At 32.0% G+C, this 18442-nt stretch overlaps 4 protein-coding genes and 1 long non-coding RNA gene across 5 annotated transcripts in view; 1 reads left to right on the forward strand and 4 right to left on the reverse strand.

The window, feature by feature from the left end:
• Positions 1–282: 282 nt before the first annotated feature.
• On the reverse strand, positions 283–2403 carry snRNP-U1-70K (small ribonucleoprotein particle U1 subunit 70K). The gene is made up of 6 exons (XM_015934424.2): positions 2191–2403; positions 1875–2120; positions 1704–1785; positions 860–961; positions 689–773; positions 283–616 (listed from the first exon to the last, which is right to left on the reverse strand). The coding sequence occupies exons 1-6, from the start codon at positions 2332–2334 to the stop codon at positions 313–315; spliced, it is 963 nt and encodes a 320-aa protein (XP_015789910.2). The 5' UTR covers positions 2335–2403; the 3' UTR covers positions 283–312.
• A 180-nt stretch (positions 2404–2583) lies between these two features.
• l(2)34Fd (nucleolar protein 10 lethal (2) 34Fd) lies at positions 2584–4486 on the forward strand. Its single transcript, XM_015934423.3, has 2 exons — positions 2584–3336; positions 3626–4486. Exons 1-2 carry the CDS (start codon positions 2658–2660, stop codon positions 4432–4434), a joined length of 1488 nt encoding a protein of 495 aa, XP_015789909.1. The 5' UTR covers positions 2584–2657; the 3' UTR covers positions 4435–4486.
• On the reverse strand, positions 4421–5702 carry LOC107366788 (uncharacterized). Its single transcript, XM_015934425.3, has 2 exons — positions 5525–5702; positions 4421–5203 (listed from the first exon to the last, which is right to left on the reverse strand). The coding sequence occupies exons 1-2, from the start codon at positions 5628–5630 to the stop codon at positions 4581–4583; spliced, it is 729 nt and encodes a 242-aa protein (XP_015789911.1). The 5' UTR covers positions 5631–5702; the 3' UTR covers positions 4421–4580.
• A 2164-nt stretch (positions 5703–7866) lies between these two features.
• The window catches only part of LOC107366771 (Eps15 homology domain containing protein-binding protein 1), a 54373-nt gene continuing 43797 nt past the window's right edge, over positions 7867–18442 (reverse strand). Inside the window, exon 9 of the mRNA XM_089268508.1 lies at positions 7867–8252. Within this exon, the coding sequence (XP_089124634.1) occupies positions 8138–8252 (115 nt within the window). The 3' untranslated portion in view covers positions 7867–8137. The remainder of the gene's footprint in view (positions 8253–18442) is intronic.
• On the reverse strand, positions 15549–17147 carry LOC112539354 (uncharacterized). Its single transcript, XR_016199363.1, has 3 exons — positions 16984–17147; positions 16589–16823; positions 15549–16253 (listed from the first exon to the last, which is right to left on the reverse strand). It is a non-coding gene; the product is annotated as an uncharacterized LOC112539354 (long non-coding RNA).

The raw sequence follows: 18442 nt of genomic DNA on the forward strand, positions 1-18442 counted from the left end.
AAATTTATGCATTCAGTCTGAAAATTTTCATATACTTATAGAACCTAGAAGCTTTCGTTCAAAATAGCGTGACTTGATTAAGCTACTTGAACTCATTTCCATTACAAACTACCAATCGTCAATATCTGCAAATTTCCTCTTTCAAGTTCCTCAGTGGTTATAGATCTATATGATAATCGTAAATCGATTCGTCTTGGCCATCTTCAGCTTTTCCACAATAGAAACTAAGCAAAGAACATCATCTCGTAGTAGATTACATGCTTGGAATGAAAAATTTCAGAATGAAAAATAATTTGAATATTTATTTAGAAACTAGAAAGCATTGATCTTAGCCGGACTTCGGGATCCGTCCACTCTGCGACGGTCCACCTTTTCCGTGCGATCTCGTTCTTTCTCTCTAGGACTTCTGCTACGCTTTCTTCGCTCTCGATCACGATCTCTATCTCTACTTCTACTACGGCGTTTCCTACGCTCTCGATCACCCCGATCACCCCGATCAGCCCGATCCCCTCGATCAGCTCGATCTCCTCTATCCCCTCTTTCTCGATCTCGTTCACGATCGCGGTCTCGATCGCGATCTCTAGACATGTTCAAGCGTTCAAACCTTTCACGTTCCCTGTGAATGAAAGAATAAATGAATGAGAATTAGTTGTCATACAAATTTAGTATTGTTAACGAATAAACTTACGCATCATCATATCTATTGTCTTCTCGTCCAGAATGTTTAGCATTCTGTTCTGGCCCACCCCTTCTTGTACCTCCAAGTCCGCCGCCTTGAAAGAAAAAGAGAATAAGTTAGAAATTGAAATTTTCAAATGAGAATAAAACTTAAAATAATGTCAAATAGCCGAAGACTTACCTAATTTTCTTGGTAGCCATCCTTTAACAGTCCTACCTCGTTCCACGTCGACAAGAACCCGTCTACCATCAATTTTCTTACCGTCAGCATATTTGTAAGCCGCTGTATAAAATCAATTGTAAAAAAAATGAGGAGGCCGAAAAAACTCTTTGATTTCTCAGTTTGTTCAAGTTCAAATAAGACAAGTACTATGATAGCAATTGTTTGTTCAACAGAAATACCCACATTACTTACTAACAGAAAACAAAATATCATTTTTTATAGTTAATATAAAAAATAAATGATTCTTCGACCTACAATTAAATTAACTTAATGAATATAAATAAAATACTTAACAGATGTATCCATCCATTTAAATATTGATTTAAGATGATTTATCCAAAGTAGTTTGATGATAGAGAACACATTTCTCCATATACATCATCGCCCTGTTATACTTTCCACACGAAAAGATCAAGTTCAAAAAGGATAATAGTCTAAAATTATAATTGTAAATCTTACCGGAATCTTACCCTTACACCGATTTTCTTCTCATTGACACACAGATATCCGTGATACAAGTAGTTCAAAAGGAAAGTTAAAGAATGAAGAAAAGTCTAAAATACCTTACCGCAAAAACAATGACAAACCTCATCTACACACTTACCAAATCGTCCAAGATTAGATTAAATATGCTCTTTTTTAAGTCTCGGACTCAAATTGACATAAATAAATTTTTCAATTTGGTAGCATTTTTCAAACAAACCTCAAATCCTTTTACAATAAAAACAGAGCATTTTCGCATAGATGCTGAGCACTTCTAGCAGCCATCTTTGCTTGAGTATAAAAAGAAAGGTTAACATACCATGCATATCTCGTTCATGTTCGTATTCAATGAAAGCATAGCCTCGATGTTTACCACTTATTTTGTCATGTACTATTACTACCTAGAAAGGTCAAAAGAGATAAGAAAGATAAGAGTATTAATTGATAAAATCATCAAAACATGTGAGACAAAAACAATAACAAAATTTACCTTTTTAATGGTTCCGTACGCTTCGAATTCACGCCGCAATTTACTTTCAGACGTATCATAATTAATTCTAGCAACAAAAAGAGTTTTATAAGGATCAGTAGTGGCCGTTGCATTATTTTGTGGGTCCCATAATGCTATTCTCTGTTCTAGTCTATACACTACTTGTTCTGCTTTTTCTCGTCTCTTTCTCTCAAGATGTTCCTCTCTGCTTTCTATTCTTTTTGGTGGTGGAGTATCTTTGGGATCCTGAAAAATGAAAATAATGATAAAAAGACGTTTAGATGAATAAAAATTGAAAGTTAATTTTAGTACTTACTTCAAAATAGGAGAGATATTTGGAAACACCGATGTAGCCCGTTGTCTTCTTTTGAAAGGGTAATTTATCAACTGGAGGGAGATAAGGAATGGGATCACGCGGAGCGAATAACGCCAAAAGATTTGGTGGTAAATACTGAGTCATACTTATTGACAATGTACAATTTAAATTAAGGAAAATTTAAATTTATTAATGGTAAAAAGGACTTCAAAAATTAACAAATGGTGAAAAAAGTAGGCTCTTAAATCCATGGAAACATCGCACCTATGGTACCGGCTTATACTGCCATCTAACGAGTCTTGAACTAAGCAAATATCTGATACTGAAGTGGACTTAAAGATCTGTTTTGATGTTTAGTTGCTTTAGTAACGCTTTTGTATTTAAAAACACATGTGACTTTTTCAGTGAAGAACGTTTATTGAAAAATTAATTTATTATTATTCTGTTTTTTTTATTTATTTTGAACCATGGAAGTTACTGATGTAAATAATGTTAAAATCTACAACCTCAGTTGTGGTAAAACGTTTCCTGATTGGTTACCTGATCGAAAGAAACGACAATTGCTGAAAAAAGAGCCAGCTTTAAAAAGACGTATTGAATTGATTCAAGATTTTGAGATGCCACAAGTTTGTGATACTATAACTTTGACTCCAGATGGACAATATATCATTGCATGCGGTGTTTACAAGCCTCGAATGAAGTGTTATGATGTTAACAACTTATCTATGAAATTTGAAAGATGCTTCGATTCAGAAGTGGTTAAATGCAAAACTCTGTCTGAAGATTATACCAAACTAGTTTTCATGTTCTGTGATCGTTATGTTGAATTTCATGCACAAGGTGGACGCTACTATCGTTTAAGAATCCCCAAATTCGGTAGAGATCTTGATTATCACAAATCTAATTGTGAACTATTCTTCGTTGGTGATACTAGTGATATAATTAGATTAAATCTGGAGAGAGGACAATTCTTGAATCCTTATCAGGGGAGTTCAACTTCATACAATTGTTGCAAGATCAATCCATCTCATCAGTTATTTGTTTGTGGCTCGGTAGATGGCCAAGTTGAGGCTTGGGATCCTCGAGTTCGTGAAAGAGTCGGTATACTCGATTGTGCACTATCTTCTTTAACAGTCGACCCTCAAGGTAATTAAAATACATACGAAAGAAAGTTTTTTAATCAATTTAAAATAATTTTCAATGAAGTAGAAATCAGCTGTAAAATTTGCAATTTAATTTTCAAATCTAAGTATGGCATAAATAACAATTTGTATCAATACTGATTCGCATTTCAATTTAAAAATTGGTAGTTTAGTTTTGTTTACTCTTTTCATGCCGTAAAACTTTATTGCTGATGTTCTATCTTTTAACCTGGCATCATATTTCTAATTATTGATTGTCACTAATTCTTGTTCATTATTATTTTCGTATCAAGGTCTTCCGGGAGTTAGATCAATGGCATTCAAGGATGGTGTCAATTTAGCTGTTGGAACTGAAACGGGCATTGTACTTTTGTATGATATTCGATCTAATAAGCCTTATTATACAAAAGACCACATGTATGGATTGCCGATCAAGAACGTTGTCTTTAGTCCAGAAAATGATTTAGTTTTATCAATGGATAGTAAAGTAGTTAAGATATGGGACCGAGAAACAGGAAAACCTTTCACGTCTATTCAGAGTCAATATGAGTTGAATGATTTATGTTTGATACCGAATTCAGGAATGTTTTTCTTAGCCTGTGAGAACACAAAAATTCAAAGTTATTTCATTCCAAGTATGGGTTCTGCCCCGCGATGGTGTTCTTTCTTAGATTCTATAGTAGAAGAACTCGAAGAAGATCAAGACGATTCGATTTATGATGATTACAAGTTTGTTACAACCAAAGATCTTGAAGAACTTGGTCTAAATCATTTAATTGGAACAAATTTGTTGAGAGCATATATGCATGGATTTTTCGTTGATCACCGATTGTATAACAAAGCAAAAGCAGCTTCTAATCCGTTTGCTTATGAACTTTACAAGAAAAAGAAGATTAAAGAAGCGCTCGATGCTCAAACTGGCGATAGAGTCAAACTGGAAACTAAATTACCTAAAGTGAATGCCGAATTAGCCAAGAAATTGTACGAGTTGGAATTGAGCGGCGAAGGAACTAAGAAGGCTAAATCGAGTCTTGCTCTGTTAAAAGATGAACGTTTCAAGGCTCTTTTCGAAAATGAAGATTTTCAAATTGAAGATGAATAATTTTTATTTTCTCAAATGTACAAATAACCTCATTAAAGAATTTAACCGATTATCTTTTCACGATTAAAGAGGTATATCTGAATGACGGAAATGTTGATGATGAAAGTGAAGTTAAACATCGTCATACAAGCAATAGTTAAATTAAATTAAAACTGATGAAAAGGGTAGTGATGATGTGGATAATATGTTGGCGGTGGATGATTCTGCATCGACTGTTGAATTGACATTTGATCCATGTGATGATATCCTTCCATTTGATTTTGATATAAACCTGATGACGGTGAAAAATGTTGTGGTTGCGCATAATGACCTTGTAAGGGTCCATTTGGATGTTGATGTAGTTGCTGATGTTGAATAACTTGTTGCTGTTGTAACCTATTGACATCCTGGAATTCTTCCTTCACTTGTTTAGGAGAATAATTTGAGTTGCTAATGGTTGTGGTGGTTGTTGATGTTGATGAAGATGTGGATGATGTGGTGGTGGTTGGTGGCACTTCAACTTTGGGTTCCTTTTTAGGTTTTACACGTCCGTTCTGCTGATTTTGTTGTTGCTGTTGCCGGCACTTTGCACGACGATTTTTAAACCAAACTTGTACCCTAGATTCAGGTAAACCTATCTTAGCTGCCACTTCTTCCCGCATAAAAATGTCTGGATAACGTGTTTTCTTAAATAAATCCTCAAGTTCATCAAGTTGGGCTCTCGTAAATGTTGTACGTTCCCGGCGTTGTTTCCTAGGTGTTGGTGCCTGCCCATTTGGAGACATAGTTCCTATTGGGTCACAATTGAAAGAAAAGCAAAGGAAATATGTGATTAATTTATGTTAATAAAACATCAGATGTGAGTTGAAAATGTGTAGATGAATCAAAAGAGAGGGAGAATAGGAAAGAGAGGAGAGAGGGAAAAATATATATCTAGGAGAGCGACAGGAATATGAGATTGCCTTTTGTTAAAATTCATCTTTTCATTTCCCAAGTTTAATCCGACGATATTTCACAAGCTTACGGATTAAAGCTTAAAAAGGATTAAACTTGTGAAATAAAAAGATGAATTTGAACAAAAGGTCGGAAAGGTTGACAATCTTTTTTTTACCTGGATATGGTGTGTGAATGAGATCTACAGTGGTAGAAGGCAATCCGTATGGATAGATGGGACCACGATGATGGTAGCCTGATGTTGAAAAAAACGAATGGTCCATTGATACTCTGTTTAGTGAAATGATGATTTGATGTGTTAGCTTCAACTGAAAATGTTACTTTGAGTGACTGAAGATGTTTGAGTTGAACCAAGGTAAGTGAGCTGCTTTTTAAAGAGGAGGAGAAGCAAAGTTGAAGGTGGAGCCAAAAGGAACCAAGCCAATCATAGTTAAATTTCATCAACAATCACATTGAATCAATGAAAATTAACTGATGGACCTTAATTTTTCTCAATCAACAATACACTGGACATGAAAAAATTAAAACAAACAACAACCAAAACCGAGTCAAATAATGAAAACAATCCTCACAACAGCTAACAAAACCTAACTCCAATGTATTTTCAATACAAAAGTGACTCTAAAAAACTCATCTTTACGATGCGCAGAGGAAAATTGTTGTCCTTCGATTTCCCAAAAAAACTCAGCTCAATATTATAGATATTCATGTAAAGTTATCAAAGTTAAAACTGAATATTACTATCAAGTTTCTCCTCAAATCAAGGTTACCAGTCAATTCCATTGAGAGTCTCTCAGCAAAATGGGAAACATTAACATTACCCAAAATGAAAATTATAAACACTATCAACTTGATAGACATACATTAACATGAATTTTGGTTAATCCAATTGTTTCATGTTTTTTCAATCCGTGCAACTTGAATTCCCTATCAAAGGTTATCACATTTTATCAAAAGACAATTTGATTTCAATATTTAGCTTTTTTTCCTGTCCATTTCAACATCAACATTGCGCTTAGGAAAAGCCTAATGTTGGGTTAAAGTTGAAAATTGCTGTCAGCAAAAATGTAATTGAATGATAATATGTTGACTGTTTAGTTACACTTGACTTATTCATTTGTATCACTCAAATTAACTTCAATCATTATTATTGAACAATTCAATTTGCCTGATCTGTCCATATCTATTTATATCCATTAATATCATAATAAATACAATAATAATATCAAGAACTGGCTAAATGGTTCAACATTTTCACGTTTATAATGGTGATAATGGATGATAACATTTCATTATGTTTAGATAATTTATTTATCCAACTTTTTTTTATATCATCCATTTTTTTCTGGTTCCTCCATTGTTACCAACTCTTTTTTTTACCAACATTTTCATCCTCTTCTTTCCTCTTTACCTTTACAATTAAATCAACGTAAATTTTATTATATCATTCCCATTACTATCTTGTATTATTTATGAACATTATCAAGGGAATTATGGGAATTAATAACATTAAATGGTGAATAATATTTTCAGATCCATTTTTGGGATTCACTTTTTTCCCTTTTTTTCAGAGCCATTTCAACTTTTTTCAGTTCCTTTATCTCAACATCCTTTGTCATTGTAGCAACAGATATTTTGATAAAACATGTTAACTTTAAGATTTGCCATATTGGTCCAAACCGGGAAAGTCGCGCTTAAATGAGCTGCTAATCAGTTCAATTTTGCATTCGTTGCACTTTTTTACCAATTTTCACTTTGTTTGCTTTTCCTTTCAGATAATCTTTCAAATATTGACAAGATTGACTCATCATGAACCAGAATTTTTTTGTGACTTTTCTTGGGAAAGAAAATGAGAAAATTGTGATTCCTTGAAAGGTCCATTTTTCATCTTCTTTTTTAATGCAATGGTCAGTTGATGATGATATTGAAGGCTGTGATGTTGCTCGATGATAAGTGAGACAAGCCAATTGGAAACATCAATTGAAGGTAAAAACTGAAAAGAGAAAAGTAAAAATGTTAAAGAAATATAATAAAAATGGTTTAAAAAGCTTCTTCTTTTCACTTACCAAATTGACCTAAATTGTTACCAATAATGTTGTTTAATGTGTGTGCGTTGAACGGTGCTTTGAGTGTGTCTCCAAGCGTCTTTGGTTACATTTGACAATTGAATCTTACAAATGAATCGGAAACTGTTTTCATTTCTTGTTCAACCTTATTTGAGGTCTGATTGTTAGTTAAAAATGTCCTTTAACCTTTCTTAAGAAAACATGAGAGCAAGAGACTATCATTCAACATTATTATCATAATAATAATGATGATGATAATAATAATAATGTTTGCTCCTTTTTACCATCTCAATTTGTAACTATCTTTATCTTGCCTCCATTATTGTATGTGTACTTTATATCTCAGGTTACCTGTGCTGGATGTGCTGCTACTTTAGCCAGGTTAGAGGGAAGAAAAGGTAACAAGAGGAAAACAATAAAGAGACAAACATTGTTAAATGTAAGTTTTGCAGGTAAAAACCTTTTGATAAATGTATATATACAATGATACATCAAAAAAAGCGATCTTCAACTTTGGCCCGATAAAAGCGGTCTGTCAAGGTTCGAGAGTTTTTCCAGTCTCTTTTAGTGGCTTTCGTCTTTCATCGTCTTTCATCGTCCTCCTTCTCCAACCATTTTGTCCTCTCTCCTCACCACTCACTCCTCTCATCTTAACACACATATAAATACAATTGAAGTAAAAAAAAACTGTTTCAATTTCACTTTCAATTTCGCCTTTTCTCAATTGATTGACTGGTCCATCGTTTTGGCTCTCCTTTCCTTTGCTTTCGAGAGATGATGATATTTTGCCATTTCAATGGTAACATTTCAACCCTGGCTCTGTAAGAGCAGAAAAAAACCGCAATTTTATTTATATACAAACACTTAGACGAAGATGACTTGGAGTAAAAATAAACGGAAATTGGGACTTGGATTCGTTCAATTTTTGCTTCTTTGCTTCTTTTGCGTTCAAAGTTGATTGTTACAAGTTAAGTGACACAATAGACAAATGCTGTAAAGAGAGAGGGACATTTGATCAACAGTGAAACCAGCAACCATTTTGTTGAAAAACGCATTTAAACCATTGGATGGGAAGAGGGTTACTGTATCTAGTTATAATTCAACAGTAGCCAAACAACGCCAAGCAAAGTAACAACAACATCAACATCAACACCATTTGCCAAGTAAATGAATAACAACAATCAAAGTTATCATCACGGTTGAGGTGACAATTTGTTTGTTCATTCAAATTTTTTCCTTTATTAACATTATTATTATTATATTACATTACATTAAATGTTTATATGTATATAAATATATAGAAACATTGTTTGAATGTCGTAAATGGAGAGAAGCTCAATTTTGTGGTTCAACACAAAAATTTGATTCCAACCAAAAAGGAGGTTCAACCAAAAATCGAGCAAAAGTTGTCACTTAATAATTGCCGTTTAAAAGGGCCAGAAAAGGTCTATTTAGAGTGGTCAATATTGACTAATTAGCAATACAAGTAATTAGCAAAGGAGAAAATTTTCAGGTGAAAAGGTTGGTCAAGGAAAGGTTCTCCAAAATTTAACCTGATAAGTAAACTTAAACCTTTTAAAGTTGGTGAAGAGTCACTGTGTAAATCCTTCTTATTTTAAGCAAACAAAAGGCTGTTAATCCACCGGCTAAAGATTAAGAATGGTCAGAATATTTCCATTTGATTCAATATATTTCTCATTTCATATCAATTGTTTTCAGCTCTTCTCAACTGATTTTCAATTGTCGCCCTTTTGAGTTTAAATTTTGACCATCTCTCAATCTTCGACTGAGGGATTAGTGACCTTTTATTTGCTTTAATTAGCAAGGATTTGCAAACCGACTCCAGGCCTCAAAATGTACTCTCAGTAATTGGGGAAACCTTGGAAAAAAACATTTCAAGAGTTCATCTGAATTTCAGTTGATTTCAAATTTCAAACATTTGAAATGGATTTCAGGGTTTCTATTGGATTCTATTTTGGTGAATATTCATTGCAAGGTATTCGGACAAAATTGAGCCAATTTCAGTGCAAGTTTAGTTTATGTTGAAGGCTCATGTTTTTTATCATTGATTCTGATAATTATGGTTTACTGGGAAATTGATTTTAGGCTTTTTCAATCCAATGATGGGCAGATGGTTAGAGCAACAAATGATAGGAAAGTGATGCAAAAGTGATAAAAGGATGACATTCTGTCCATTATTGTTGTATCTTGTTATCATATCAATAAACAAACAGCAAAGGAATTAGTTAATATGTTCAGTTAATATTGTCCGTAACAATAAAACGGATCAAATTGATATTCTCATTCCTCTTTGACCATATTTTTGTCCAAGCAGCCTTATATTGAAACCTTTTTTTCTCGTATTTTTTCACATTTTTTGTTTCTCTCCCTTCCTTTTACTGTCCATCAGTTGAGATAAAAGGAGATGGACAAATGCTTACATTAAACTAATCAACTATTCAATATATTCATTAATATATATAAAATAATAATGGAAATGGAAAAGGTTTTAAATTAAAGGTAAATTGTTTCATTTCAGTGATTTTTTCCATTCCAAATTTAAGAACAATTGAAAGGCAAAATTGAACAAAAGACAATCTCAATGGTCAACTTTGACTCTACTTTTAGCCTTGACCATGAGACCAAAGAGGACCAAAAAGAAAGGGAAAAAGGGATTAATTTTGATAGATAAAGGAATTATCGATTCGTTTTCAACGGAAAACCTTGACAATTGTTTCAACTGAAACTTTGAAAATATGGAAATTCCAATGGAATTTCAAGTGAAAATTGAAAGTTCAAAGCGAGGTTTCACTTAAGAGCTTAACTCAATTTCGGGTTTGCACCAAAGGCAGAGTTGATGAAAAATTTTATTTTTGTTTACGTGATTGGAAGCGCCTGAAACAACTCTAATTGAATTCATTCATTAGTTTACTCAGATGATTGTTCAGTTAATCTGAGTTGGACGGTAAAGAGTGACCACTTAACAATGACAAATGTCAAAAAAGGAACCAAAAGATAATCTTGTCGATCCTGAAGACAGAGGAAAAGAAATGTCGAAAGGAGAAGAAATTATCACTTCTGTAAACGTTGAACCTTTTTAAGGAACAACAATTAACTTATTTACTCATCGCATTTATCCTGATTAGGAAGAGTTGCCCTTAAAAGCATTGACATTATGATTGAGTTTTTAAATGAATTTCTCATGAAATATGGAAATGAGTCAAGAATTGGTTTAAGTGCAAGTTGAAATTGAAAGACTCAAAAAATGGGTTTTCTGGTCAACATTGAAACCTTGTTGCCATTCAGTTGATTGTTTTTGTTTTTGCTTTTTTGGGAAATGAAAATAAATTTAATTTGTTATCCTAACCTTTTAATAGCAACAATTGTAACAATGAAATGATTAACTTGAGGTAAACTGTGTTCCAATGATGCTTTAATGAGATTTAGATGGACTTTGATTTGGCCTAATCTTCCGTTAAATCGGGTTATAACCACATTACAAATAGGAATAAAGAAAAGAGATTAAACATATTAACAACAGATATAGTCACTAATCTTACAATATCATAATAATCATCGTAATAATGATCATCATAACCATCATCATTACCTCAATCATTACTAGATTTGTAAATTTATAATTTAATATCAAAATCAATCCGAAAACTCAACAGTTATTAAATATTTAACAAAACCCTTTCTCTTAGCTGTTGATAAATCGGGTTTATGGGTTTACCATTGATTAATTTACATTCATCATTGATCCACAATAATTATGATATAATGTCAAGAATAATTTGTTTACCATTTAAACGTTAATCACTTGTTTGGTGTAAATTATCCTGGAATTAAATTGTAATCACAATTTACCTTTTATACTCTTTTCTGGCTTTTTAAGTCGTGTTGGGTTAAAAAAAAGGAAAACTGGCTTTTTGTTTGTTGGCCTTAAACTGGATTTAGGAACCAGAAAAGAAGAGTTAATCCAGATTTTTGATATACAGAGTTTGTGGCTTTTGACTTACTAATCGCATAAAAGGCTGTTTATAAGATATAAAGATTATCTACCTTACAATGAACACAATAATCATCAGAAATAATCATAATCATAAGTACAGTTAATTTGCTTATTAACCTATGTTTACCTTCAGAGTTAACCAACACTGATCAGCTTTAAAAAAAAGACCTTTAACTTCAATCATTCATCTCAAGTGTTCAGATTCATAACACAATTTAACATTTAAACAAGCAATATTGACAGCATAAATTACAGTTTCAGAATCAGGAGTTAAAAGTCCACTTTTCATCACTTCTCAATGAATTGCTTCAAACCTATCTTTCTGATAATTTTGAATTCTGAATTGAAAATGAAAGCAAAATAAGTTTTGGCATTTCTTTTGGACTTCAAGTCTGAATCAGTGAACAGGGAAATGTGTATAGAGCGAGAATTGGTTTCATGAATTTTCGTGAAGAAAAGCAATTTTGAAAATTGAAGGGAAATTTGCATTTACAACTTTTCTAGATTCTTCAATAATTGGCTGAAGATTATGAATCTTGGTGAAAATTGAAAATTTTCATTTGCAATTAGTCTGGGTTTGGAGAAAGTGTTGCTTTGTTTATTGTCCAGTCGATGGACTGTCATTGGGTGAGTGCGATAAATTTGAGATAATTAAATAGTTCGAAATTGACTAACTCAGGTGCGTGCTTTTAAACCTTTCACTAAGTCGGGTGATTTTGGCAGTTTTAGTGCAAAAATAAGAGGTTTAAGTGGTCTGGTAAGGTCAGCTTTTTTTGTTTTCAGCAATGGAAGTTTCTCTTCGCGTTGACCAAAAGGTTCCAAAAAGGGAAGCTTAGGAAAGCGAGGAAAGTAAAAGTCCTTAAGCAAACTTCATTTCAACTAATTAAGTTTCATGAGTAACCAGATTAACCAAATAGAAAGTGTACCAAATGTAAAATCAAACAATGACTTTAAACTGAGATAAAAAGGTGGTCACAGTCATCATTCTGAGTAACCAAAAAGCTTATCTCTAACACCCAATGATCTGAAATTGACTTTCAATTCAGTTTCAAAATATTTCAATTTAAGACTTTTTCAAACTTTTCCGTCAAATTTTTTCTTTGGTAAACAATTTTCACACTTTTTACACTCGCACTTGAAACTTGATCAACCTTTAATCAAGCTATTAAAAAGATGGTAATAATAAAAGGGTAAATTCATTGAATTGACTTCCTTAAGCTTCGTCTTCACATTTTTGTCTCAAATTTTCTCTCATTGTTTTCTCGTTAATCATTTTCTTTACTATTGACTGTTTCTTTATCACTTTCAATTGTAACGATTTGCTTGAGCAATTCATTCATCGAGCTCAACAAAATAATTTACCTAAGTTAGCCTTCGCTTCGAGTTTTTTTCACCTTTCACTCCCACTTTCACTATCTCTCTCAAACTATTTCTCTCTCTCTCTCTATCTCTCTTTTATCCAATGTAATGGCTACAGTTTACCTAATTATTAATATAACATTTGATGATTAGACTAGTTGATTGTTGATATATTTTGTCAATAAAATGAATAAAATCAGTTTGAATAAGAAGTTTTGCTGAGACAGATAAATGACTCAAAATTGTTAATAAAACGCTTCTTTACAAGTGAAAGTGATAACTTAACCCTTTTGTTTCTTATTCATGTGCTGGTCAATTTTACTCAAAATGGCTCATCTTTTATGATTTTCAATCAATCAATGACATTCAATAGTGTGTTCAAATATTAAATTGGAATGTTATGTAAAATTGTTGCAAAGGAACCTAATTTTACCATAATGTGAACTTTTCTAGAATACAGTTAACCAGTCCATTGGATCTTTTATCTGGTTTCATTCCAACACCAGGACCTGGAGGTAAATGACTTAATAATCGATTCTATTACAAAATTATTTATCCAACATTTCAAGATGATTTTTTGCTTTCTGTTGATATTTTTCAAATCATAAGCTTGTTATTGCTTGAATCAGTTAACCTAACCTCATATGATCTTTGATATCAATTGTTTTCAATGAACTAAATTATCCAGCTTAAATGGTTGATTAACGCTTTCACTTACTCGCTATTTTTACTCGTTAAACAGATTAGTTAATTGTATTTGATTGCCATATATCGTTTGGACTTGAATATTTCATTTTAAATTTGCTTATATTTTAATTGTCTTTCATTAAACAAAGTGAAGTTCAATTTTTTATTGAAAGTTCAGTCAGGTTAATTTGTTTATCAGTTTTAGTCCTACTAATACAATACAGATCATAAATTGCCACTTGATTAGAATTTTGTTTGATCATTTAACTTGTTTAAATGTAATACTTGTTAAAACTAAAATTACTCTTTTTTTCTTAATATCACCGAACCTTGAAAAGCTGAGCGTGAATTAATTTTTGAAGATTGAACCAGAAAATGATTCTTTCCATTTCGATTCTTCTCTCAAAATTTGAAATGAGCTTCATTTAGAGTCGATCAATCTTAATTGTCGAGTTACCTGTTAGTTACACTGAACAGATTTTAGGTTCATTCAGTTAATTGTTACTACGATTATTGAAGGTTCAACAAGGAGAAGCTTAAAACTTTCCGGTTTACATAATAGTTTTGAGAGGAAAAGGCAAAGCAATATAAACTTGGTCGATACAGTGCTAAAAAAAGGCAAAAGTAAATATCAAAATAAATGATGTTAAGGGATTGGTAATCTATCTAATAATAAATGTGTTCAGATTAATATTTTTGTCACAATTCGTACTCATGAGTATATTTAAAGGACAATATGTATTCGCATTGCGCCAGGCACACAATACGGACAAAGGTTTATTCATATTCCTAGTTGTGATCACCTTCACTTTAATATTGAGATTTACCTTTGACTTAAACTCAGCAACAGTTTTTTTACCTTCTCTTGCCATTTCTGGTGATCTCTTCTTATCTTTTCATCTTCATCTTCATTCGCCATTTTCATCTTACTTTGCATATCATTTACCAACAACATTGGCACACACACACACATCATATCCTGGGTATTTGAAGGGGATTTAAAATCAAATCATTCAGAATTGAGAAACTCATTGTTCTCCTTTGCTGTTTCATTCAATAATTGGCTTTAATATCTTTTCACCCTCCCAATTGTGCAATTTCAAGGGACAATTGCATTCAAATATGGATCAGGTAAGATTCAAAATTTGCAGGCAAACCAGCATTTTGACCTTGCCCGTGATTGACAGACTTTTATTTATATATTTATTTATTATTATTATTACCATTTATTATTAGTGTTGGTATTGAAAAACATTTTTACTTGCTTGCCATGCTTCTTACCTGGCAAACATCAGGACAATCAATCAGGTAAAGAAGAGTAAAGAAGAGAACATTTTCTTTTACCTTTTAGGAAATGATATTTACTCTTGTAGGAATCTTGTTAAACCTAAAAATTGCAAGCAAAAATAGTTGAGGTAAAACACAGTGAACATGAGATGGATGAAGATGAAGATGCAGAAGACAAGATAAGTTATTCTCTTCGCTATTTTTGATTCTCTTTTTTTTAGTTCATTATTTGGGACTGATTCGCGTTTTATTAACCATTGGCCGTGAAATGAGATCAACTCATTCCTTGAATATTGATATACATTTATGAATGATGTTGGAATTGATTTTACTTTTTTCTCCTCTTCTTCTTTTTTCATCTTTTGCTTAAATATAACCTATTATATGCATAATCATGAATATATTTAGTCATGGGTTGTTAGACAATCAATTGATAATATTTTATAGTTCATTGTTAACTCATATTATGGTCAATTTCAAAGGTTAATTGAGTTTTTTTACCTTCGGTATGACATTTTTTTCCCTCTCGCTTTTACCTTCTCTTTGATGTTTGATTCTGATTTTAGTTTCATTTGCAAGTTTGAATTGTTTCTATCTGTTAACTGTTTCACTGTATTATGTATATATGTTTGTGATAATCAGTTCTCATTTGATAATGGCGATAATAATTGAAGTCAAGTTGATAAAGTATTAGAGAGGATTTCACAGGTTAATATTGTTAAGCTCTTTCTTTGGATCTCTTTGCAGCTTCTGATATTCATCTGGCGTAATAATATCAATGTGATTTAATATAATAATAATAAAAATAATAATAAGGATATAAGAAGCGAAGAAAAGCCAAAGACTTAGCTTAAAAGAAGTTAAAACCCACAATGTAATATTAAAGTGATTAAATACATATTAACACAATCATAAGCAGGTTTAAAGTAACATTGAAAACCACTGATTAACAGCTACTTAATTGTCTAATCTAAAATAAACTTCGATTTAACAATGATCCTGAAAAGTGAAAACAAATAACGATACACAGTTGAATTTTAAATTCAAACTAACTGTCAGGGAAACCAATTTTTGAAAATCAAGCTCAACGGAAGGAACCAGGATTCGTTTTCGGTGAGAGTAAATTCTTGTGACTGTCAGGAGTTTTTCCAAGAACCTTTCAATATATTTGAATGGATGGTTAGCATGTGAATTCACTATCGTTGATGGATTCAAAAAAATTTTCCATTCCAAAGACTGGATTATCTTAATCTGGCTTAAAGGTTGAGAAGACAAAAACGTAAAAAAGCCAACAAATTGTTGTGAAAGGGAGAAACAATAATTAACTCTTTTCTCAAAGAAAATCGACTCTTAAACTTTTTGTTTATCCCAGGAATTGAATTAACCATCAGCCTGAGGGAAAGCTAATCTTGAAAAATTGATCCACCACGAAACTGGCTAATGGACTGAAAATTTGGAATGAATTGGAATCACTTTAAGATGAGAATGAGAAATTAAAGATGAAATGAAAATCATGAACAGCAACCAAAAGGAATATGCTAGTTGACCATTTAAAAGACAATATAATGTTAATTGTGATTATGGTTGTGTCCTTAAGTAACGCTGAGAATTAAGAGATAAATATTTTTCTTAAACCGATTTAACTGTCATCATCTTCAATGTGGTTTTCATCTCTTTACGTGTCTCCTCCATCTTTTCTTGTATAATATTATCTCCATCTTAGAGTCTCTCCTTTCTCTTCATCTGTATCCTTTTCTTTTTTCCTGTCATTGATCCTATACCTCAAAAAAAACACACTCATACTCACCCATTTTCTTGATTCAATCTTTATCCTCCTTCTCCTCCTCCTCCTCCTCTTTATCATCCTCTATCCTGTTGCTTTTCTTCCACTTTTCTGATGAGAAAAATGATTCCTTTTCAACCAGAAAAAAGAAGAAGAACCTTTTGCTTTCCTGGTTCATCTTCATTTACTCTTAAAAATGTTCCAATTCTTCCCTTTATTCCCATGATGAGGAGATTAAACTTTTACTCGGAACTTGATACTTCCATTTTGATTGGCAAATGTTATAACAATTCAATTGAGGGTAGGAGCAAAAGAGAGAGAGAGAGACAAAAAAAACATAAAATAAACGAAACAACTGATTAGTATAACATAAGAATAGAATCAATTAAACAAACCGAAAACATAAAGCTTATACATACCGTAAACACAACATTTGAATTAAAGTTAACAAGACCAATTATCAAATAGACATCGAGAAAGTCTCAACTAAATATAGACTTGAAGGTGAATTAATTAAAATTATAATTAACACGAAATTAATAAATTGAAACAAAACCATAAATAAACAGTCAACAGCAGACGATAATCAGATGATATAATGGAGGGAAAAGGTTCCTATGAAAGTTGATAGGGCAAGAAGCGCCATTTTCAAAGAAATGACCAAAAATGAAAGTGAAATTAAATTTTTAATCAATTTATTGTTACAATTACAAATGTTTCAAAAAAAGGAAAAAGAAAATAATCTAAAAATTAAATAAAAACCAATTCTGACCCAGGGTCAATAGTTGATGAACATGATTACGAATAAAATATGATTAAATGTGAAAATAAAAGTGTCCATTATTTGAGTCAATTGTCAATATCGGGATAACAAGTAAAATCAATGTTTTCTTTATCATATTTTTCGCTTTCCATTCTCTTCTCCATTTCCCTTTCCATTCAACATTTCACTATATCATTTACCTTTTCAATTTTCATCCCTTTTTTCACTCCTCCTCATCTTATTTCCATCATCATAATCATCCTTCTCCTCCTCTTCATCCTCAACTGTTAACATGATTTATCAGGCAAAGGCGAAACAAGGGCCAACAAGGCGAAGGAAGAAGAAAAAGCCCGACGACGAACAAACTCTTCTCATTTTACCCCGAACAATATAAATACACATTTAACGATAAATGTTAACAAGTAAACAAGATTGTTACTTGATTGTTCTGATTCTCTTGCTTATTGTTATTTCCTTGATGAACCTAATGATAAGGTTTGATATTTGAAGGGATACATTGTTATTCAAATTGTCACTGATATTTATCATTATTAACATACACATCTAAAGCTTACCATTTGTCATCATCAACATCATTCTTCTCATTCATCATCATCATCCAGTAAAGGTGAAGAGAAAAGGAGTGAGAATAATAACAGTTGGAAGCAAGAAGAGAATGCAAATTTAGAGAGAAAAAAAAGAATCATGAAAATGATGTTTATGAAAATTACATGACATTTCAGATGAATTTAGAAGAGGAAAAAATTCAATTCAAAATTTCCAAGGTTGCTGAAAATTCCGAGCTCCAACGATCAAAATAACCTTTGAAATTGACATTCGATTCTTGCTTTTGTCGAGCGGAATGTTGAGTGAAATTGAATTTTCAAACGAAAAGCAAAATTTTCAATTTTTTTGATCGAACCCCAATTTTGATTCTGATTTAATGGATTGTGATTTTGGTTTGAAGTCAGTGAAGATTGATTCATGGATAATTTCATTAGATGATGTTAACTAATCAAAGTGATGTTGGGTAAACATTTGAAAAAATGGCCATTCTCTTGAATCATGATTGCCTTTTTTACACAATCACAAATTTACACTCACCGAGATGAAAT

The sequence above is a fragment of the Tetranychus urticae genome, chromosome 2 (genome assembly GCF_039701765.1).
Source record: "Tetranychus urticae isolate SD_2017Ah chromosome 2, NJAU_TeUrti_SD_1.0, whole genome shotgun sequence".
Taxonomy (NCBI): Eukaryota; Metazoa; Arthropoda; class Arachnida; order Trombidiformes; family Tetranychidae; genus Tetranychus; species Tetranychus urticae.